Below are 24,772 nucleotides of genomic sequence, written 5' to 3' on the forward strand. Positions count from 1 at the left end.
TTTTGGAGAAGTTGGGACCTGTTGCCTATTGGATTGCCTTACCACCAAATTTATCATGTGTTCATGACATATTCCATGTAAGTCAGCTCAAGAAATATCAACTCGATCCTTCTTATGTTATTGAGTCGAATGAGGTGGAACTCTAGAAAAACTTGACCTATCGAGCTAAACCAGAGCAAATTGTAGATGTGAAAGACCGACAATTGAGAAATAAGACCATTTGGTTGGTTAAGGTCTTTTAGAAGGGAATGACTCCTGGTGATGTGACTTGGGAGACTGAGGATAAAATGAGGCAGTTATACCCCCAATTATTTACCCAGGTATGTGTTTAAGCAAGATTTTGAATTTTAAGGGCAAGATTCCTAAAAGGAAGGGAGAATTGTAACATCCTAAGTTCCTTCATTTGTATTTTTCAGTGTTTTCAAGGGGTAATTTGGTCAATTTAGATAAATTATTATTTAATGAGGTTTATGGAGACTAATATGATTTTTGGATCCTTGGACAGCCTTATAAGAGGGCTAGGTTGAGGTTCAAGCAGGCCATAGCACAGAAGGAAGCTTAAAACTTCGTGGGGCTTCCTGTACCGTGTGTCGCAGCAGACGAGTCTGTGTGCCGCGGTGTATGGGCAAAATCTGCACTTATCAGACGTGAAAAACATATCAAAAATAGAAGAGATAAAGAAAGAAAATGAGAAAGCAATAGAAAGCTTTTGGTCTGCTAGGCTCGATCCCTAGGCTACTTTGAGGGTATTTAGAGCTTGATTCACCATTGGGTAAGTTGTACATTCCCTCTTTGATAGAACACATTTGTTACCTACTTTTATTTATCAATTAGGACCCTTTTATTAATGATTTATCACCTTCAAGTGCACTCATTGCATTAGATTTGAAATTTTGCCTAAGTTTCTAGGTTCAGTGCACTAGGAGCATTTTAGTCCAAAAAATAAACTTTTGAGAAAATGTACAAGAAAAATTGACAACGTGAATTTTATGTCCAGTTGATGAGTGGTGAAATTATATTTTTAAAATTCATTTTAGTTTGGGAGTAATTAAATAAAAAAGTTAACACTTTCTTAAATGTCTCAGTTTAACCTAGTTTTTGGTTTTCCTTTGTGTGAAAATTTTTATATAATTTTGTATAGACTAAAACTTAGTTAATTTAATAAATTCTTCCTTCTAATTATGAATTTAATTCTGAACATTAATTAGATTTTGTTATATCACATGCCATTTAATTGAATTATGTGATTTATGTGATATAGGTGGCATGTGACTTGTGCATCAATTGGGCAATTGAGGTCAACACTCCTTGAGGTCAAAGTTGGTGGTTTGCATGTGAATTAGGCTTTATTTGGGGATTAAATCAGCTTGAAAATGTGGATGACACATGAGAAATTACACACACATTGGAATCATCTACCAACTAATAAGAGGTTGCCACCTTGCAAGTATGACAAGGCTCCCATTTCCATTTTAATTTCTTTTCCTTTTTTTTAATTAAACTTCAGCTCATGGGAAACACTTAAGAGCACATCCATACACCTCATTTTTGGATCCAACACTCATCTCATTCATCTTCCACATTTTATCTCTCTTGTTCATAGTGTTCTTCATTTTCTAACACCCTAGCCTCCATTTTCAGCCACCAAACCTCCATAAAACTCATACCATTCTTCTCCTCTCTTTATTTTTGTTTCATCCCTTCCATTTTCACAAGGATTGAAGCTCATTTCCATCATTCAAGAGCTATGGAGTTTGACCTTCACAAGCAATCATTAGGCTTCTTGAAGATGAAGATTGGCTAAGTTTCTTTATGGAATCCTAGAGAGATGAAGATAGAGGATGAGTCTTGAGCTTCAAATTGGCTAAGTTCTTTTGTTTCCTATCCTCTTCTCTTTTTACTAGATGGTTAGATTCCTTTTTAGGTTTAATCATCTTAGCTTGTAAATTCTAATTTAAATTTGATGTTGATATAAAGAGAGAGGATTGTTTCATTTAATTTCTTTCTTGGACAACCATGACTGAATTTTGCCACTCTTTGTTTGGCACCTAATCTTGTGTTTTTCAATTAATAAATTACTTGTGTTAATATTGCATAATCTTGTGGTATTAATGCTTGTGTTGTTGAGTAGCTTGACATAATCTTGTGGTTACTCACATTGTTGTTTTGACCATGGCTGTTGAGAGGAGATTTTGAGTGAATCACTTGGCTAATTTCTTCACCAATTGTTTAATTGAAATAGGGACTTTAATCTAAGACTTAGGAAAGTTAGGTAATTAGGTTAATTGGCTTAGGATAATTTTCTTAAGTCATGACAGCTTTAGTCAAGAGGAAAGGGAAACTAAATTTAGCCTAATCATGAGAAGATAATGAGTCCAAAATCAACTAATCTCTAGGGTTCCATTATTATGAAAAGGGAAGTTCATTTCACTCACTTTCACTAGCATTTTAATTACTTGCACATTAGGTAATTAGTTTAGATAATTAGCTAGGTAACTAAATTCTTACAAACTTTGGTTGATTTATTTCATTAGATAACTTTCAATTAGACTTAAAACTATTCCTTGGGAGATGACCTAAGGTTGACTCTATATTGCATTAGGGTTATCTTTAGTTTAATTTTGAGGATAAGCGACTAATTCCTATCACTCTTCTCCCTCTTTTATGTGAAAATCCAAATATTTAGGGTAATGGGGGCTTTGATTTTAGTTCCCTTGGGTTTAGACTGAACCCATTAGTTTATTTAAGATTTTAGAGAGTTAAATCAAGCTTCTAACCTTTAGCTTATGACTTTCGTGGTGATTGAGAATTTTTGGTAAGGGTTTTTATGAACCCTAAGTATAATTTGAGGATTTTGAGACAATGTGGAACATGGATTAGCAATTTGGGAGTATTGAAATTTGTAATAAGATGGTTAGAGTGCATGAGAATAGTTGATATTGTTAGAGAAGGAATTTAAGTATTTTAAGCACCTAGAACCTAGTAAATTCAGAGTTATCTGGAGTGATAATTGACGATTGTCACTTATTGGTATAGATTGAGCGTTGCTTGAGCCATATTGTGCATATAAAACTTATGGAGCTAACGTTGAGCCATAGTAACCTTTTTGTGTGATAAAAAGGTTGAGATAACCATATAATTTATTGTGTTTATTAACTATTGTAACTGTGTAGAAGTAATTCTAAATGATTAAGTTGTGGTTTTGAATAGTTTTGTGCATAATTTGACATTGTAAATGATTTTAGCATGAAAGGGTGTTTTGTAAATGGTTATTATTTTTGATTAAAATATATATATATATATATACTATGTATATAAGTGTGTAATAGAAATGTGATGGAAAGTAGTGAAAATTGTGAAAAAGCATGATCATAGGGGGTGGGAGTTCACTTAAGATATGTAGAGATGTGTGTATGTGGAGATTTATGAGTGAAAAATCTATATAGTCGGGTTGACACCATGGGACATCAGGTGCAGCATTATATGGGACTGTTACCATAGGACATCCGGGCAGTCTAGCAACTCCCTAGTATCCGTTAAGGTGCGGTTAGGAGTCAACGACATCTCTATCATAAGTGTGTGAAGAGGGAAAGACCATAGTCTGTAGGCGGGTTAGATTACCTTTAGCCGGATATTTCTACCACCGAAAGTGTACTCGGGTCAATAAGTGGTTGAACCAGGAGAGCTTATGGTTTCATGTCAGGGAGCATTGGAGGTTCGGTGGTTAGATGATCATGCTAGTGTAAAACTATGTGTTTTGTTGAGAAACGATACACTTATCTTGTAATTATAGTATGCTTGTTAATACTATAGTTTTGATACTTTTTCATGGTTATTTGTGAAAATAAATATTTAATGAGATATATTAGTTACTAAGATGTCTATCCCATCCCGTGGTTATATTTTACAGGTGAAGGCTTCGGTATGGGCAAGGGGAAGAAAGGAGCATTTGAAGAGTGAAGAGCATCATAGTATAACTCTTCCCTTTTCCCTTTTTATATGTGGTAACGAATATTGTCGATAATTATTGCCAACTTAGGAATATGTCATTATTTGGATATCACTTGTATGAAATTGTGATAAGTGTGTATACCTTGGTCTAACAATGATGATACGAATTAATTGTGTACTTGGCCAAGTTGATTACAAGTGATATATATATATATATATATTAAATGTTTTGAGTGTCAAAATGACCAATTGATTGATGTGTTGGATTTGAGGTGGTTAAGTTGTCTTCGAGGCTAATGGCATTGTGTATTGTGAATTAGACACCATAATATGTGTTTTGTTATGAAAATGAACCATTTTGGATTTGGGTGTCCATCTTTTAAATGGATGATTGTATGAGTGTAAGACAGTGCCATTAGCTAGAGGGCTCAAAGAGCTTCGTGTGGATACTTGAATCGCTCAAATCGAATGTTGAATAGTGAAACGACACACTCTGGAAGTTCAGAGAAAAGTCATGACAGCAACCTGCTATCATGATAGCAGGTGCGTGCTGCGACGCATGAGACCCTCGAGGGATTCGTCCCTTTGTGCCATCACCGCAGTGGACAGAGCAGCATTTGCTAAAAATGGCGTTTAAGCAAGATTTTGTTGTAGTTTGTTTCCTATGCTTCTGTATTTGCTTTTAATCAATTTTTAACTATGGTTTGAGCTCAAACTATATTTAAAAAAAAAGAGTTTTTTTGGGATCCCAATGTTTTAACTAATTATTTTCAAACCTTGAGTTGTGATAGCTTTGGTAGGGGGCTTTATTAATCCTAATCATCATAACAATGTGTGAGTGTTATTCTGGTAATGTCAAGGTGGATATTACAGCTGTCATGACAAGTGCATCGTGGCTGATGCTACTTAGATGCAACGCATGTCATAGTAAGTGATGACCGTGGTAAAAGAACTTGTTGGCCGTGGCTAATTTTCTTTACAGCACATGTCATGTCAGTCATAGCATATTGTTTGATTAGGGCAAAAATGACTATTTTGACTTGTTTTCAACTTCTTTTGATTTTCATGCTTTTAAAATGGTTCACAGTCTAATTTATAAGTATTAACTAGCCTTCAAAAACTTGATTGTGATTTTAAATGATTTTGGGATCCCATATTCTGAAGAATTTCATATTTAGCCATATTTTCCTCGTTTCATTTAGCTATGATTAATTCTTTCTACTATAGAAACTTTTGCTATTGATTTATTCTGTTTTAATTATCATGGTAGAGTCAAATTATGGTTAAGTATTTGGTAAATTTTTCTGTGTTAAGTTGAGGACATTACAATGTTCTTCTAACAAGCATGGTGGTGGTATGACAAGTAAGAGTATTGTTTTAATAAGTATGTACATCAAAGATGACAAGTAACAATAGCAATTTGAAAAATAACAAGCATAGTACAATAGTAAAAAAAATTGACAAGCAAAATTATTTTTATCTTTTCTCCAAATTTTTTGTTAGATATGATGTTAGAGACTACAAAATAAATTTATAATGATTTGATCTTTTTCGCAATTAATGTAATACAATAGTCCTTCAATGCGAGATTTTCTCTTTAATTCTCCTATAACTTGATTTATCCCCAGTATTCCCTACAATCACTTTCTTTAATTGTGGAGGATTTGTTTTCATATCCCTCCATGATTATCCATTTTCCGCTTTATCATCCTTTAGAATGCGTATTGATGAATCCATAAAAATCAATATCTAGCAGAACTTAATATTTATTATAGATAATCGTTCAATGTTTTTAATGAAATCTATAAAATTATAACAAATATAAGTTGCCATAGGTAGTAAATGCTCTATTATTTAAATAAGTAGTTGGAGATTGAATCTTAATCTTTATTTATAAAATTAGCAATTTAGCTTAGAGGATCTATTATTTTCTTTTTGTATCCCGAAATAAATAATCTCTTAAATTTCATGTCCTTAACTATGCTTTAGATTATTTATATGGAGATGTGAATGATTTTTTTCTTTTTCTTTTTTCGTTTTAAATATATTTCAAGTGAAATTTCATGTCCTTTTCACATCTACAGATTGCAGGAAATTAAGGCAAGCTTAAAAAAAAGTTAAAATACATTTTTATTTCTGTTTTTTCTTTTAAAAAGTGCTAGTGTCTTATGTGGCATTTTTTTTTAAATTATTTTTTAAAAAAGAAAAAATTTTCCTTCATAAGTGATCCAAGAAAGATTTTTACTCTTTTAAAAAATATTTTAAAAAACTATCTCATTCATTAATATAAAATGTTCAGTGTTTTTTTTGGATGAAAGTATACAGTGTATTTTAATTTTTTTAATACTTTATAATGATTAAAATTATGAAAATTCGGGAACGTGTCAAGCTACGGAATCGTGAATTCTTTAGTAGTTGACTTATAGTTGCAAGTCACTTGAAGAGCCTTTGACCTCATCAACCGTTCTTCTTCCTTTTGCTTCACTTGTCTTTCTCAATCAAAGTACAAAGTGCTTCTCAAGATATCATCAAATGTTTAATAAACTAGATTTACCCCGTGCATGAGATCAGAATATTTTAGCATTTAACAAATAAATATAAATATAAATATAAAGGTTAAAAATGATTTTAGTGAGCTTTATTTTATGATTTTATATTCTTTTACAAAGCAAAAATAAAGAATAGGAAAAAGTTTAGTCAGAATTCCTTAATTGGACTTAATATCACTTAAAACTTTTAAAATTTTAAAATTTTACCACACATGTATATGCAACTAAAATGACCTTATTATTCCTTAACAATTAGTGTGTGAAAAATAAACAATTGATATAAATAAAATTTGTAATTCTCATTAACAATATAATATTAATATGAACATATACAAGTGAAGCTATAAAGAAAATAAACAATTAATGTATGAAAAATAAAACTGACAGAGATGAAATTAGAATTATAAATTTATAATGATATTATGTTATTAATGATTCTACTTACTTTAATTATTTATTTTTTGTACAACGGGTTGTTAGTTATCCTATACAAGTTGTTTATGCACCAAATTTTATTAAGAATGGTAAGCTTATTTGAATTAATTTTTTAATTTCATTTTAATCCTCTGTATGCAGTAAAATTTCAAATTTCAATAAAATTTTAACTGAAATTGAGTTTTGTTAAGCACAATTTTCTTATAATATGATGAATTTAAATTGAAATTTTCCCCTAGAGGGCACATTTAATAGCCGACGGTACTCTAACAAGCTACACTAGAAAAAATCTTCTTTGTCTTCTTTTGTTAAAAACTGGAATCTTCTGAAAATGTTAGTTTCTACTGAAAGGACGAATATCCCAAGGCCGCTCGAGAAAGACAAATGTAGAAAGCTGGGGCCTTATGGTCATTCAATGAATCATTTCGGCATCTACCTTCAGCTGCACGTCCTACCTCTGTTCACAGTTCGCGCACACTATCGTTTTGAGCTTCCTGAAATCACTGCTAATCAGTTAGGCTCTCCATGTCCGAATTCCACCAGGTTCCGTATTCTCTCTTTATAATTCTCATATCCTTTGATTTCAGCTGCTTCTGACCTTCTTCTCGTAATACCGTAACTCTGGAAAATTGGACATGTGTAATTAATTGGATGATTTCTGTTTTATCAGTATGGTTTGCTGTTTTACTTTGGCTTTGAGACATCTACTCATTTGAGACTTACACTCGTTGGACTGAGAAATGAGAAATCCAAAGCTCTTCCTGCTTCTATTTTTCTTAATTAACTCAGATATCTCTTATTTCAAGTTGGTCCAAGTCACTGAGATTTCTCACCCACTTGAGCGAAAACTTGTGGGTCGAGGAGAAAAGGTGTGTCTTCAATTGACTAAATATTTAAATAGAGATCGAACATCGCTATAATAATCTCTGGGGACTATGGTAACCATGTTTTCTTCTGAAGACGTCCATGTTCATTTTTGTTGCAATAATCTGCGGGGCACAGTTATAAATATTTGAAGTTGATTATTCATGATTTTACATTTGTAGTTGGGGAATCATCATTGTGTTTTTCTGAAGTTCATGTTCACGGTTTTATGATGTCACTTGGTCACCCTTATATGTTTCTAAAGTTGTTCAGGTTTCAAATCTCTCTGTAATTTGGATACAGAATGAAATGAAACTTCTTCGATGTTTGACTTCTGTTCCTCTTATGTTTCTTGCAGGGGGTACTAGGTCATAATTTCATTGGTCCAGTTATTTCCTTGAAGATATGATTGTCTCCGCTCTTCTAACTTCTGTTGGGATAAACACTGCTCTGTGTGTGTTATTCTTCACATTATACTCTGTATTGAGAAAACAACCCTGTAATTATGAAGTTTATGCGCCACGCTTGCTAGCTGAAGGAACCTCTAATCGGAGAAGCCATTTCAACTTAGAAAGACTGGTACCTTCAGCTGGATGGGTTGCAAAAGCCTGGAGGCTTTCTGAAGACGAGATATTGTCATTATTAGGATTAGACGGGGTGGTATATATCCGTCTTATAACCTTCAGGTATTTCATTCGCTTCATTTGGTGTTTTTCTGAGCTTATCAAGATAGCTGGCTAGGTAAATCCAAGATCGAGCCAGTATGTGCAAGCATTTCTCGTGGCTCTTAATTCTTTCCTTTTTCCTGTTTGATCCTCATTGCTGCAGTTACAGTAGTTATTGCCATATAAATTTAAAATTTAACTTAAAGGTACTGTACAACAGAGATTAGTGAATAAGTACATCTTTTATCAAGCAACTGTGTTGGACTCCATAACTTGCAGTTTTTTGCTCCACAAACCATTAAGAAAATGTTCCTATTTTGACAGACTTGCTTGATTTCTTGAGTGCAGTTTGAAAATATTTTCTTTTGCTGGGGTTATTGGAATCCTTATTCTTCTTCCGGTAAACTGCTCGGGAGATGCGCTAGAACAATTTGATTTTACCAACGTGACAAGTAGCTCCCTGGATATTTTCACCATATCAAATGTGAAAAATGGCTCTAACTGGTGAATACTACCTCAAGATCTCTTTCGTTTTTATGGTTTTACTGAAGCAGTGCTTGGGGGTTGGGTACTTGTTTCATCCCTGGGACATTTTCCTTTTATCATCTTGCCTCTTAGGGGACCAGCATCTGTATGAGATCTTTATCCTCTATTATCCTTATGTCAGGTTGTGGGTCCACTTCTCTGCGGTGTATCTTGTCACTGGATTCATATGCTTCATGCTGTATAAAGTAAGTTCATGCACTCATAACTTGTGCAACTATAACATCAACCATGATAGTTAGCACCCTTTACATCACACAAATTGTGGTGTTGCCTGATAAGTATTAATATAGAAACATCTTTTGGAAACACTATCAATTATCAAGACAAAAATTGTTTCTTGCTTTTACAGAGTTTGACATTATGAGGATTAATATAAATGCAATATTAATCATATAATGAATACCAAGGCCAACACTTGAACTAGAATACTAGATACCTATCAGTTATCACTCCATACTATTTTATTCTACAGGAATATAAATACATATCTGCAAGAAGGATTTCTTATTTTTATTCATCCCCACCTCAACCACATCAGTTCACCATCTTAGTTCGCAGTATTCCTAATTCATCCAGTTGTAGCATCAGTGACAGTGTTGAGAGCTTCTTCAAAGAGCTTTACCCTTCTACATATTTATCACATGTGGTTGTTCGTCACACAAGCAAGATTCAAAGTCTCCTGGTGAGCACTGCCTCTGATTTAACTTCTTTTTGTGTCCATTAATTTTGTCTATACACCTTCCTAGAAACCTCAGTTATATTCTTCATTTGGATGACAACATGATTATGAATGGCAAATACTTGAAAATAAGAGTTGTGCCTTGATGTCCCTGTCCATCACATGAGATTTATTCTGATTAAGCAAGATAAAAACACAAAAAATTCCTTAATACTTCAGATTCTGTCATAGCACAATGTACACGTCGATGCTTATTTAACACATGTCATGTCTTAACTCAGGTCCGAGAACCTTGTGCATTATTCTTAATGTTTGTGCCAATAATTTTAACACTTAAATGCCATATATTAATACAGTCGGTTTTTCTATAGTTTACTTAGGTTTTATGAGGATCATTGATCATTGGTTAATGTATAATTATTAAAATACTGGAGACCATGTTGATGATGATGATGTTTGATTAAACTATATAATAACTTGTGTTTACTAATTTCTCTTGGTGTTTTTCTGTCTGTCATGTAATCATTTCTGAGCATCATAGTATTGTGATTAAATTTTCTATGAGATCTTCCATAAGAAAATCTTTGTTCTGGAAAAGATGTTACCTCAGAGATATTTTACTACTTATGTTTATCATTATTCTATTGTTGATTAAGTAGCTTGGCTTGTGACTGAACTATTTATTCCATTGCATGAGAGGCAAGTGCTATATTGTTTATGAAATCAGGTTCTTTGATGTACAGGATTTTCTATTTCAATTTTTCTTATTGTACAATTCATTTGCCTCTTTTTATCTAGAATGAAGCAAAAAATTTGGGTAAAAGAATTAGTCAACTACAATCAGATCCTTCTCAGCAAAAGTACAGGCATAGTGGTTTGTTTGGACTTTTTGGAGACAAGATTAATCTTAAAGATCATTATGAGAAGAAGTTGGTGGACATTGAAGAGAATGTAAGACTGGAGCAATCAGAGGCTTCATTGGCAGTAGAAGTATGTGGTAATCTTTATGATCTTCAAAACAAAAATTAAAAAATATTTTACCAATTATTTTCAGTCTTGTTCTGAATTGTATTTCTCTCTACATTTTTTCTTCAATGATAAAGGATACTCGAGCTGCCTTTGTGTCCTTCAAGTCCCGTTTTGCTGCTGCAACTGCTTTCCGTCTGCATCCAGCAGTCAATCCCATTGAATGGATCACCGAGCAAGCTCCAGAACCCCATGATGTTTACTGGCCATTTTTCTCTGAATCATTTATGCGAAGATGGATTTCTAAGTTGGTGGTTATAATTATATTCATCATTTTCACTATATTGTTCCTTATACCTGTCGTAATTGTGCAAGGCCTTACCAACCTGAGCCAGTTGGAACTTTTGTTTCCCTTCTTGAAGAGTATTCTTACCATGTAAGTCACATGATCAACTTTTCTGTTGTTACTGTGTAACTTCTCTCGTGTTTTTTACCTTAACATGTTTCCCATTTAAGTATGGTCACACATTAGATTTGTTGCTTAAAGGAATTCTTATTCTCAGCATTATATAAAGCACAATCAAAGAGATAGTGGACTGTTTCATCAGTATACACTTTTGAGTCATATGCTAAAAGTTGGCGATCATGGATTTTATGCTGTCATGTTGGCCAGGGTAATTAATTATAGATTAGATCTAGAAAGGGCCAAGAGTTTAAATTGGAACATCATGCAAAAGAAAAACTAGCGTATCAAACTGCCATTTCCAGCTTGAAAGAAACAAATGTTTGATGAATGTTTTTGAGTGTATGTATGAAAAGGCTTTTCATAATGGATAAGGGATTACAGTTTCTTACATTGGTCTAGAAATTGTTGGACGCGTGTTTGGCAGCAGTATTTGATGATGAATTTTCATGCCACTAGAAGACTGCTTCTATTATTTCATTTCCATCTTGTCTAAAAATCTATGTTTGTGCATTTTGTATCTTGTCAAATTCTTCCTGGCATTGCTTTTGTTGAGTTGTGGTTTATCAAATATGTGACCTACAATTCCCTCAATCTGCTAATATTACCTTTTTTTCTTTTTTGTTGGTTTCCCTGCTAATATTGCCTTTACATTTGCTGTTCACTCAGTTGACTCAAAAAACCTTCTATGACCTTCTTGCAGAACATTTATCAGTCAAGTAATTACAGGATACCTTCCCAGCCTTATTCTTCAATTGTTTCTGATAATGGTGCCTCCAGTCATGGTGTTTCTTTCCTCCATTCAAGGGTACATCTCTCACAGTAATATAGAAAAGAGTGCATGTGATAAAGTACTGTGGTTCACAGTATGGAATGTGTTTTTTGCAACTGTGTTTTCTGGATCAGCTCTAAATCAAGTGTCCATTTTCCTTGACCCCAAGTCCATTCCTCAGAAACTGGCTGTTGCCGTTCCAGCACAGGTTAGACAATGCTTCTCCCATGGTAATTTTTCCTTAAGCATCTGTTGAAATTATTTTCAAGTGCAATGGAAGTCAATAAATGTTTTGTGTGCATATCTCATTTGATTTCTGCGTATCTTTAGGTGCCTGACCATTTAAAGGGATTGCTAAGGGCCCATCACAGTGGTCGAGAAGTTTCAAACATTATTTGCTATTACAGACAATTCTCCTATCCTTACCTTGTACTCAAGTGGATCAGGCTGCCTTGCTTCTTAAAACCTGATCTATCATAACCCATCCTTTTACCCAAGTGTCAATTAGAATTTTCTACTCTTGCTTATGAATTAACCTCTTTCATTTAAAAAAGTTTTGAGCTTCTTTGATTTTTTGAAGGGGGTATATTCAAGAGCTCGGAAAGGAAATGTTTAAAATTTTCAATGATTTTCTTAAGCATCTAAAGATGAAAATGACAGTGCTGAACTTTTATTAAAATCGTAAATTCTCAAATTGTCTGTTAAACCTCAGTATTGCAAGAATCATGCTGAAGGTTAATTTTAGTAGTTCTTTACTATCAGTTTCTATGAGAATTAAAAATAGGTTTAATTCTATTTATTAGTTTGGGAATTCATATAATCATTGTATGTGTAAAACTATAATGCAATTTACAATACTTTCTACATGTATTCTAATGCCATCAATTTTGACTGCAGGCATCATTTTTCATTGCTTATGTCGTGACATCAGGATGGACAAGCACGTCATCAGAACTTTTCCGGATAATACCTTTAATTTGTGGTTTGATTAGAAGGCCTTTCATGTCTGAGGATGATGAGTTTGAAGTTCCATCCTTTCCTTACCACAAAGATATTCCAAGAGTACTTCTGTTTGGACTTCTTGGAATTACATATTTCTTCTTAGCCCCACTAATTCTACCATTCCTCTTGATCTACCTCTGTCTTGCATACATTGTTTATCGAAACCAGGTCAGCATTTCTTAACATTTTGGTCTTGATGTCTATTTCTAAGAGACAGTATCTTTATTTCTCTGAACTGAATTAATTAGTCACACTTGAGATCCCTTTGACGCACTCCTGAAAGAAATGGAAGATACCTTCTTGACTGAATCTTGTTACTGTTCTAATAGCCGCTGCTAGGAAATTTGAGTTGGTACTGTTATACTTACTTCAGTTCAATTTATAAGACAGAGAGATTTTTTTTTTTTTTGGTCCTATTTATAAGTTACATCATTAAATTTTTATTAAAAATTTTCCTATTTACCATCCATTAAATTTTGATGAAAAAAGTACATTATTGAACCATGTATGTTTAATAGAGGCAAGTTGGGAATTTATTAGAAGTTTAGGCAGAGTTTATGAATTTTATGATTTTCATTGGTTCTGGTGAAATATGTTGAAAGTAACTCGTAGGACCAGAGGAGCATTTATTATGATTGGTTTAATCAACTATATTTGGAAATATTATGGTTGGGATGGGAGATATAGATGTTTAAGATGGTTTGAATGTATTGGCAGCATTGTTTTTCAGGAAAGTATTTGTGGTGATGATTAGTATAACCAGATATCTAAAAACATTAGCCTCATCTATCCATTGTAATGAATTAGCATATTCCTAGCATAGCAAATGACCAATTTTTTCAGTTGATCATGGAGTTTCTGTCAGTGTCATTATTAATCATGAGATTGATATGGATTATACTGATGTTCTCTACCACGTATATTGCAGTTCCTAAATGTATATGCACCCAAGTATGAAACAGCAGGGAAGTTTTGGCCCATTGTGCACAATTCCATGATTTTTTCTCTTGTACTCATGCACATTATTGCAGTGGGAATTTTTGCGCTGAAAAAACTCTCTATAGCATCCACCTTGATGGTTCCTCTTCCTATCATTACTCTTCTCTTTAATGAGTACTGCCGAAAACGGTTTCTCCCCATGTTTGTTGCATACTCTGCGGAGGTATGTTTTCAGTCCACAATAAGAAATCTCTGGAAGAAGATGACTGAAACTGCATGCTGTATCCCATTTTGCCTAAAATATACAAAACTCTCCTGAACTTTAAGGTTGTTGCACAAATTTTTTTACCATAGACTCTCCTACCATTATTTCTTAGTTATCATACTAGCAGAAATTGACATGTCATATTTAAAAAAACATGGTAGCTTATGTGGCATTCAATGTAAGCTAATAATAGCTTTTTGAAAAATGTATCTTTTATTGGCCACTAAATAATAGCAGGGGAGTCTATGTTAAAGGAATAAGAAGTTAGAGAGGTTAATTTTAGAGGTGAGGAGGTTTCATGCAACTGTTTCAAAGTTTAGAGAAGTTTTGTATACCTTAGCTTTCAATTATTTGACTGGGAACTTGACTTGGGTCTGTGTTTCCAGAGTCTGATCAAGAAGGACAGGCAAGACCCCAATGATGGAACAATGGATGAGTTTTATCATAAATTAGTCATTGCTTATGAGGACCCTGCTTTGCAGCCAATTCAGCCACCACCAAACACCAGCACTCTTCGGACTCCCCTTCTATCTTCTTAAATATTCATAAGGCACAATATTTTTACCATGCCTGAGAAGTTATTTGTTTGCTGTTTTCCTGTATGTGATTGTAAAATAGTTTTTTTGGTAGTGAAAGAACGGTAGTGTGGATTGATTGTTCAAAAACTTGTGGTCTGAATTCCAGTGACATGCCTGGGAATTCCTAGAGGGTTAGTGAGAATACCATCCTAAAAAGGCAACTGTATCGGCTTCTTTAATGCTAGATTCTAGCGATGGAGCAAATTATTTATTCTTCATGTATAGTTTGTTGTGCCTTACGTATCTTAATGATTGCTGATTCTTCCACATCCATATACAAACCATCCTCCACCCCCCCGGGGCCCGGTTTCTTAATAGAAGTTTGTTTAATGGTAAAATCACAAACTAGGAGCCCCAACTATCACAAATAACCAATCAAGATAACAAAATTATGAAATTAAATTTTAGGACTATGGTTTTTTTTTTTTGTAATTTTAAAAATAATACTTGGACAAAAATGTCCCTGTCTGAAATGTCAATTTAAGATTTGCTAGTATTGGAATAACTTTATTTGGGTTAAAAATTTAGTTGAAGGGGCTATGAAATCATTTTAAGTTGAGAACATTTTTATGTCATTAGTCAACTTAAATTTTGATAGTACTGAAATCACTTTAACTGGGTTGAAAATTAAGTTAAAGGAAATTATGAAATCACTAAGAAAATTTTTTGCTTCTAGGCTCGTAAAATTGCTCACTAAACTTGCAGTGGGCCAACTTAAAATTCAATAATACTAAAATCACTTTATTTAGGTTTGAAATTTAGTTGAAAGGGATTATGAAATTATTTTCTTTAAGTTGGAAAATATTTTATTCCTCGACTTGCAAACTTGTCACTAGACAGGCATCTTAGTTGTAGTATTATTTTTAAAACTACATAAAAGGATTATGGTCCTAAAATTTAGTTTCATAAGTTTGTGGTTTTGATTGATTCTTTTGTGATATTTGGAGACCTTTATTTATGATTGTCCCTTATTTTAATTACCCACACACAGTTCATCTTTTTTACCTTGCTCTAAATGTGTTTATTCAGAGTAATCTAGTTAAAGAATGAAGATGATGCTTAACTACCTCATCTGGGCTTAATTAGGGGTTGAGATGCTTGACAAGCCTGAGAAAAAATTATGTGGACCTCAAATTTTAGAAGCCCATAGGGTTCGGGCCTTTGTGCCAGATCAAGCCCAGTGTATGTTCAAGATATAGTGATCAGGTTTGTTGAAACTTGAAACAACCTTGGAAGGTTGTCTGTATTTTAAGTTGCTCCATTCATGACTTATGAACAGTTACTAATTCACTATATATTTTACATTTTATATCAAATATTGATATTGATATTTACATTTTTTTTATTAATATGAATCAAGAAAGAACTTCACACCCAGCAAATCATGGTGGATATTTTCAGAAGGTAACGAAGAATGAAACTTATGACCAACGCAAACCATTCATGCTGTGGTGAAAATAATTCAGAAATCAAGCACATGATTTAGAGTTACATGTTCTTTGAACTTGGGAAGTAGATACTGTATTGTATGTTGTAAAATATTCCTTTCGGTCCTTCTAAAAAAACATCTATTAACAACTTTATGTATACTATTAAGGAAGTTGGTTAAAATAAATTATGTTCTATAAAATTTAAAAATTATCCTCAAAAAAAGACATTAGTTAGGGTATTTTGATTAAGGGATAAAGGGAAAAATACCTAAGAACTTTTATGCTAGAAACATTTAGTATCCTTAAATTAACGTAAGTGTTGGAATACCCATTAATTCTTTTTAATAAAGGTATCCTTCTCTGAACCATTAAAATGGTTAATGTCCATTAATGTGGATATGAGATGTTGGGTTAATAAATAAAAGTACCCAAAAAAAATTCTCTAAGAGCAAAAATACCCAGACTTAACCAAAAGCTTCTAGAAAAAAAAATTATGAATATTTTTTGCACATTTTCTTTGTTTTCATTATGTTTAGGAAAAACATAATTCTTAGTCCCTTAGTTTCATCTGTTTTTACTTTTAGTCCCTATAATTTTTTTATAGTGTTTTTAGTCCCTATAAGAATTAAAATCACTGAAAAATGAAAACTATAGGGGACCTAGAAAATAAAAATTACCCAATCTTTGTAAAAATATAGAGACTAAAAACATTGAAAAAAATTATAGGGACTAAAAATAAAACCAATAAAACTATAGAGACCAACAATTGTGTTTTTCCTTATATTTAATGATCAATAATAACATATGTTAAGCAAATTTAATGGGATGGGGAAGGATGTCCTCACTAAAAAGAATTCATAGATATTTATACACTATTGTTGACTTAAGGATACTAGATATCAATATATTGAAAACCAAACCAGTTATTGAATTGTCAAGACAGTAGGTTGAAGGTTAGTGGTTCAATCGCGATTAACTCAAAATCAAACTGGTCTTAATTAAAATAATATAATTAAGTTTATATACATAAAAATATTCATATTTTTAATATGAAAAAATTAACATTTAAATAAATGAGAATATTCAAGTAAAATTTATAATTTTTTTCTTTTACATTTTTAAAATGAATAATTTAGTTTCTATAAAAAATAATTTAACATATTTCATTTACCATCCTCATTTTCTATCATGGACAGCATTTCCACACACATACTGTGTGAAGTAGGCATTTAAACTTGTCTTAGTATAATAGCATATGACTTTTTGTATTGCCTAATTAATAAATATAAATGGTAATGCAATATGGTATTGTGATTTTGTCTCCCTCCATTTTTTTTTTGAATAAAAGGTCACGAGAACAACGTGCAGACGACATGTTATATCATGTTAGCGTATAAAAAATTTCTACATCTGAGTGGTGGAGTGTCAAAAATGTAAAGATTAAAATTATTGGTAAAAGCTTGATGTGCCAGCCAATTTGCACATTTGTTTGCCTCACTGTAGACATGATCAAAGGTGACCATCTAGTCTTTCATAACAAGATTTCTAATTTTGTTAATAGTAGCAATTAGATGGTAATTTGTAGAGAACTCGTTGCGTATTAATGTGAGAGCTTCCATAGAGTCAAAGTAGACATGAACTTTATCAATCTTTTCATCCCAACAAATACTTAGTCCTTTCAATAAGCCCAAAAGCTCAGCTCCTATGCATGGATAGCAACTAAGATACTTGGAGAAGCCTTTGATCCAATTCCCATGTTTATCTCATATGAGTCCAATGCAGGAAGTAGCACTTTAATTATTAACTGAGCTATTTATATTAAGTCTAACCCATCCATCTTTAGGGTATAACTATTTAGTGTTTGTTCTATCGCCTTGTTGATTCATAAAATTAATTTTTGATTGAAGACATTGACCATTGAGTATATCCTAGATGCTGGTAAATGTGATGTCTCTCTTAGGATTATCTTTTGTGGAGTAGATGATTTTGCATCTGTTTTTCTAGATATTCCAACATACATGGGCGAATAATTTCTGTTAAGGGATCTTTCTCAAACAAGCATTGCTCGCATCATAGTCAACATTCCAAAATATCCAGTCTTATAGAGGAAGAGAAAAAAAGTGTTAAGTTTAGATTGTTTAACTAATTTTATCCAAACCTTTTTACAAGTCTTGTAATCTCTCAAAATGTGAACGGTTGAATCTAAGGAGTTGCAGCCAAAGGGGCATGGCCTAGGAAAGGTATTGCTATCATTAGAGTGGGTGAACTTAAGTTGAAGACGATCCCAAGCCGCTTTTTAAGAAAGGTCTTGATCTTTTCATACATTGGCCATTTCCAGATTTTCAACCAAATCTTAGAGTTAGGGGTTGTCGTAGTGATTATCGATAGCCTTATAAGTAGATTTGATGGTAAAACTGCCATCATTAAAAGGTCTTCAACAAATAGTACCATTGTTAGCATTGACGTTAGGAGGCTGAACAACAATGATGTGTTTAATGACGTCCTAGTAAAGATATCTACTCAATTGATCAACATTCATCTTCTTGTGGCAAAACAGAAATCATAGACTTTAGCATGTAAAATCAAGTTTGCATGCATAATTAATGAGGGGTTCAGGAAGGGACATCATTTGTTGTACCATAAAGATATGTGATCCCATTCTACCTACTGTCCCTTTTCAATATAATAATATTAAAATTGAAACATCATGTGAAGAGAGAAAAAGAACCTTGACTTTACCACTGTCTAATGCCCAAAAGCATAACCTTACTTTCATTCTATCGTCTTCTTTCCTCTGCTTTTGTTGGGCTACCGTGCATTCTCACTCCCAAAAGCAAAGCCTGACTCTCAGCTCTTCTAATGATTTCATCATTTCAAATCCTCTTATGACTACACCAGGTTGACTTCAAGTTGGCCAAGTTACTGATTGATTGGGTTAGATGGAGAATTAGACCAATAAAAAGCCTAGTTCACTAGTTGACCAAGCAAGTTCGGTCTGATTCTCCATTCAATTTCAAACTTTTGAACTAATTATATAAATGATTAAAAGATAAAAATATTTAAGAATTTTTTCACCAAGAGTGTCCATTGATAAGGGTATTAATTATAGTTTCGAAGGGTTAAGAAAAACAATGAAAAATGGCACCTAAGCTACAATATATTCTAAATTGATTTTGCAAGTCCAAAGATCTTATTTGCAAATATGTTTTCTAATAAAAGACTCATTTGCTTCTCATTTGAAATCTACACAAATTTTTCATATATGTATAACAAAATGTTCACTTATAACATGATAAAATCTAATATTAATAACATAATGTCTGTTCATTATATATAGTATATGTGATTTAGTTGAACAATAATGTATAAATTTTTTAAGTATATGAACAATAAAATATTCGCATATAACATGACAAGGGTAATTTAAAAAATATGTAATAAATGCTTATTAAGATATATGATATTGCTTATAAAAAATAAAAAAATAATAATAATTGTTTTATAAATAAAAATAGAGAGAGTAATGGCTAAGTGTGTAAACGTATTTTTAAAAATTTATAATTTTTTAAAAAATAAATTTATAATGTGTTATTGTTGTGTTTTTTAAGTATATGTTATTTGGTCTCAAATTATCTTATAATTTAGTATAGATGGAGTATTATAGATAATCATTCAATATCTCTAATGAAATCTATAAAGTTATAAAAAATTTAAGTTTCCATAAGTGGCAAGTACTTAATTTTGTAAACAAGTAAATGGAGAATCGAATCTCAATCTTTATGCATATAGGAAGTAGCAATTTAATTGACAGGTGTCTATTATTAACCCTCACTTGCCCGAAATGGATAATTTCTGGAATTTCATGCACTTGCCATGTTTTAGATGATTTATATGGATAATTGAGTGAATTTTTTTTTCTTTTTTTTTAAATATATTTAAAGTGGATCACTCTATCTACACATCTATGCAGGAAACTGAGGCCAGCTTTTTTTTTTTCCTTTTTTATTTTTGGGTATTTTATAATGATTAAAATTCCGAAAATTCAGGAACGTGGCAGGCTACGCAATTGTGAATTCTTGAGTGGTTGACTTTCGCTTGCAAGTCACTTAAAGAGCCTTTGACCTCAGCTACCGTTCTTCCTTTGTCTTCATTTGTCATTGTCATTTCTCGATCACTCAAAGGCGAAAGTGACTCTTCAATTGACTAATTAATATTTAATTGAGAGTGAACATTAATTACCGTTATATAATTATCTCTTGAGACTGTGGTAACCATGTTTATTTCTGAAGTTAGTTTTTGCAAAAGCCTGTGGTAACCACTGTTCTTGCAGTAATAATCTGCGTGGCACCGTCATGTTTATTTTTGACGTTGATTGTTCATGGTTTTACAGTTGTATTTGGGGAATCATCATGTTTGTTGCCGAAGTTCATGTTCATGGTTTTATAATATAGCATTTGGGTTATATGTTTCTGTAGTTATTGTTCATGTTTCTGGTACTTCTGTAACTTGGATACAGAATGAAATGAAACTTGTACGATGTTTTAACTTCTGTTCCTCTTATGTTTCTTGCAGGGGGTATTTTGGTCATAATCTCATTGGACCATTTATTTCCTTGAGGATATGATTGTCTCTTGTCTTCTATTTTGTGTTGGGATAAACACAGCCCTGTGTGCGTTATTCTTCACATTGTACTCTGTATTGAGTAAACAACCCTGTAATTATGATGTTTATGTGCCACGCTCACTAGCGGGAAGAACCTCTAGGCCGATAAGCCATTTCAACTTACAAAGACTGGTACCTTCAGCTGAATGGGTTGCAAAAGCCTGGAATCTTTCTGAAGCCGAGATATTGTCATCATTAGGATTAGACGGTATGGTGTATATGCGACTTATAATGTTCAGGTATTTCGTTCACTTCATTTGGTATTTTTCTGAGCATATCAAGATTGCTAGCTAGCTAAATCCAAGATCAAACCAGTATGTGCAGCCATTCTTGGTAGCTCTTAATTCTTTCCTTCTTTTTTTTCCTGTTTGATCCTCATTGTTGCAGTTATTGTAGTTATTGCCATATAAATTTAAAATTTAACTCAAAGGTACTGTACAAAAGGTCCCTTTTCCATGACCGGGGTGCTCATTATTCAGAAAAAATTTGAGCTATCTAAATTAAATTATTTTAATTTTATTTTTTTTTATAAATATGTTTGTCATCAATTTGGGTAGTATTGATCTAATTTGAATTGACAAATTTAATATATTATAACTTTTATAAATTGACTATATGTATGTACTTTGAACAGTTTATATTTAATATTAAATTTTATTTGCAAGGTTGAGATTTAAAATTTTTATTTTTTATTTTTATTTTCTATTTATTAAAAATAAAAAAATTTTGAAAAATTTAATATTAAATCTATATTGTTCAAAGTACATTTAAATAATCAATTTATAAAAATAATAAAATTAAATTGAAGCACCTAGATTGACGATAAATATATTTCTAATCTATCAAAAAAATTTATAAATTTTTATTTTTATAAACATAAAATTAAAATTAAAAAAAATTTAAACTATTCAAATTAAATCTGCTGGATGGCTCAGAATTTTTCTGGGCGGTAAGGAACTGAGAACCGAAGGCGGATCCCTGTACAACAGAGGTTAGTGAATAAGTACATCACTAATCAAATGACGGTGTTGGACTCCACAACTTGCAGTGTTTTACTTCACAGACCATTAAAAAAATGTTCCTATTTTGACTGAGTTACTTGATTTCTTGAGTGCAGTTTGAAAATATATATATATATATATATATATTTTGCTGGGGTTATTGGGATCCTTGTTCTCCTTCCAGTATACTGCTCCGGAGATGCGCTAGAGCACTTTGATTTTACCAACCTCACAAGTAGCTCCCTGGATATTTTCACCATATCAAATGTGAAAAATGGCTCTAACTGGTGAATACTACCTCAAGATCTCCTTTGCTTTTTTATGGTTTTATTGAAGTGCTTGGGGTACTTGTTTCATCCCCGAGACATTTTCGTTTTATCATCTTTGCTTCTTAGTGGACCGCATCTGTATGAGATCTTTATCCTCTATTATCCTTATGTCAGGTTGTGGCTTCACTTCTCTGCGGTGTATATTGTCACTGAACTCATATGCTTCATGCTTTATAAAGTAAGTTCATGCACTCATAAGTTATAACTTGTGCAACGTTAACATCAACCATGATAACTAGTAACCTTTATGTCAGACAAAAGTTGTGTTGTTGCCTGATAAGTATTAATAAAGAAACATCTTTTGGCAACACTATCAGTTATCAAGACAAAAATTGTTTCTAGATTTTACAGAGTTTGACATTGTGAGGACTAATATAAGTATAATAATATTAATCATATAATGCATACCAAGGCCAACACTTGAACCAAATACTTACCAGTTATTACTTCATGCTATATTATTCTACAGGAATATAAATGCATATGTGAAAAAAGGGATGCTTATTTTAAGTCATCCGAGCTTCAACCACATCATTTACCATCTTAGTTCACAGTATTCCTACTTCATCCAATTGTAGTATCAGTGAGAGTGTTGAGAGCTTCTTCAAAGAGCTTTACCCTTCAGCATATTTATCGCATGTAGTTGTTCGTCGCACAAGCAAAAATCAAAGTCTCCTGGCGAGCACTGCCTCTGATTTAACTTCTTTTTGTGTCCATTAATTTTGTCCGTACACCTTTCTAGAAATCTATTCTTCATTTGGATGACGACATAATTATGAAGGGCAAATACTTGAAAATAGGAGTTGTACCTTAATGTCCATGCCTATCACATGACAGATATTCAAATTAAGCAAGAAAAAAAATCACATAAAAGATTCCTTAATACTTCAGATTCTGTCATAACACGATGTACACGTCCATGCTTATTAACACGTCATGTCTTAAGTCAATGATCTTAGAACCTTATGCATTATTCTCAATGTTTGTGCCTATAATTTAAACACTTAAATGCCATATATTATACAATCGTTTGTTTTATGACGATCATTGATCACTTGTTAATGTATAATTATTAAAATCCTGGAGACCATTTTGATGACGATGACGTTTGATTAATCTATATAATAGCTTCTGTTTACTTATTTCTCCTGGTGTTTTTTTGTCTGTCATGCAATCATTTCCGAGCATCATAGCATTGTGATTAAATTTTCTATGAGATCTTCCATAGGGAAACCTTTGTTCTGGAAAAAGATTTTACCTCAAGAGATGCTTTACTATTTATGTTTATAATTGTTATATTGCTGATTAAGCAACTTGGCTAGTGACTGAACTATTTATGCCATTGCATAAGAGGCTAGTGCTATATTGTTTATGAAAACAGGTTCTTTGATGTACAGGATTTGCTATTTCAATTTTTCTTATCGTACAATTCATTTGCCTCTTTTTATCTAGAATAAAGCAAAAAAGTTGCGCAAAAGAATTAGTCCACTACAATCAGATCCTTCTCAGCAAAATTACAGGCATTGTTGTTTGTTTGGACTTTTTGGACGCAAGATTAATCATAATGATCATTATGAGCAATCAGAGGCTTCATTGGCAGGACAAGTATGTGGTAATCTTTATGATCTTTTTTTTTTTTTGAATAAAACTGGAAACAAATGCCATAAAGGCTATAGATTATCGGTCAAAAGAGGGGAAGGTCCCTCATCATTCCCCAACCTTTGAGACAAGCTTGGAGGATGATCAAAAATACAAAAAACCCCTTCTAAACTATGAGACTTTCTAGCTAACAAATCAGCATAATGATTATGTTCCCAATACAAATGATGAACTTTCACAATCCAGTCCTGATTGAAAAACATCTTCACATCAGCTATAATATCCTTGAATGGGTGATTATCAAGACAATCTTGAGTTAGGAGATTGATAGCTTCAATGGAATCAGTAAAGAGATTCATTTTTTGGTATCCCTTATTCCAGCAAAGAGTTAAACCATGAAATATTGCAATAACTTCAGCTATGGTAGAAGGGACATTTACAAGTTTACAACTAAAGCCTTGAATCCACACTTTTTCATCAGACCAAATTCCACCCCTACAGCCAGAATGACCATTAGATAAAACTGAGCCATACACTTCTAAATTCATGAATCCACTTCTAGATCTATACTTAGCTCTAGGAGCAGCTTTGTTATAGGATAACAGAGGAGCTCTCTGAATAAGATCATGATCACTACAAGCTTTAAAGAAAGTAGACATAACAGTACTCTCCCTCATATCCTCCTCTTCATGAAAAACTTTTTTGCATCTAGTGACCCAAATATCCCAACATACATAACCAAACAATGTAGCCCAATTTATCTTATTGGTATAGTCTTTCCCTGCTTCCTTTGTTAAGTTCCATTTTATCCAATTTGATCCTTGCAAGCTGGTAAACATACTCCACTTTTCATCTTGAACATATGTTCGCCATCGAGTTCTAGCTTACGGGCAATCTTTGAGCAAGTGTATTGAATCCTCAAGTGTCTCACAGCCATACGAGCACTTTTGATCTATCGTTAAGCCCCTCTTAACTCTGAGTTCACAGGTGTGGATCCTTCCATGAACAAAGAGCCAAATAAAAGACTTTATCTTTTCTGCTATCGACCATCTCCAAAGAATCTTCCATATGTTCTCC

At 32.7% G+C, this 24,772-nt stretch overlaps 1 protein-coding gene across 2 annotated transcripts; it reads left to right on the top strand.

The window, feature by feature from the left end:
• Positions 1 to 7,299: 7,299 nt before the first annotated feature.
• On the top strand, positions 7,300 to 14,892 carry LOC129322810 (CSC1-like protein At1g69450). 2 transcript variants are annotated; one of them, XM_054969215.1, is made up of 11 exons: positions 7,300 to 7,478; positions 8,158 to 8,485; positions 8,813 to 8,968; positions 9,132 to 9,195; positions 9,483 to 9,692; positions 10,488 to 10,679; positions 10,793 to 11,091; positions 11,822 to 12,098; positions 12,788 to 13,060; positions 13,821 to 14,054; positions 14,483 to 14,892. In XM_054969215.1, the coding sequence occupies exons 2-11, from the start codon at positions 8,205 to 8,207 to the stop codon at positions 14,633 to 14,635; spliced, it is 2,139 nt and encodes a 712-aa protein (XP_054825190.1). In that variant the 5' UTR covers positions 7,300 to 7,478; positions 8,158 to 8,204; the 3' UTR covers positions 14,636 to 14,892. The 2 variants fall into 2 exon arrangements, with proteins under 2 accessions (XP_054825190.1, XP_054825191.1); XM_054969216.1 differs by lacking the exon at positions 7,300 to 7,478 and adding an exon at positions 7,578 to 7,804.
• Positions 14,893 to 24,772: the final 9,880 nt, after the last annotated feature.

The sequence above is a fragment of the Prosopis cineraria genome, unplaced genomic scaffold, assembly GCF_029017545.1.
Source record: "Prosopis cineraria cultivar Desert tree isolate PC_DT_omini unplaced genomic scaffold, ASM2901754v1 PC10, whole genome shotgun sequence".
NCBI lineage: Eukaryota > Viridiplantae > Streptophyta > Magnoliopsida > Fabales > Fabaceae > Prosopis > Prosopis cineraria.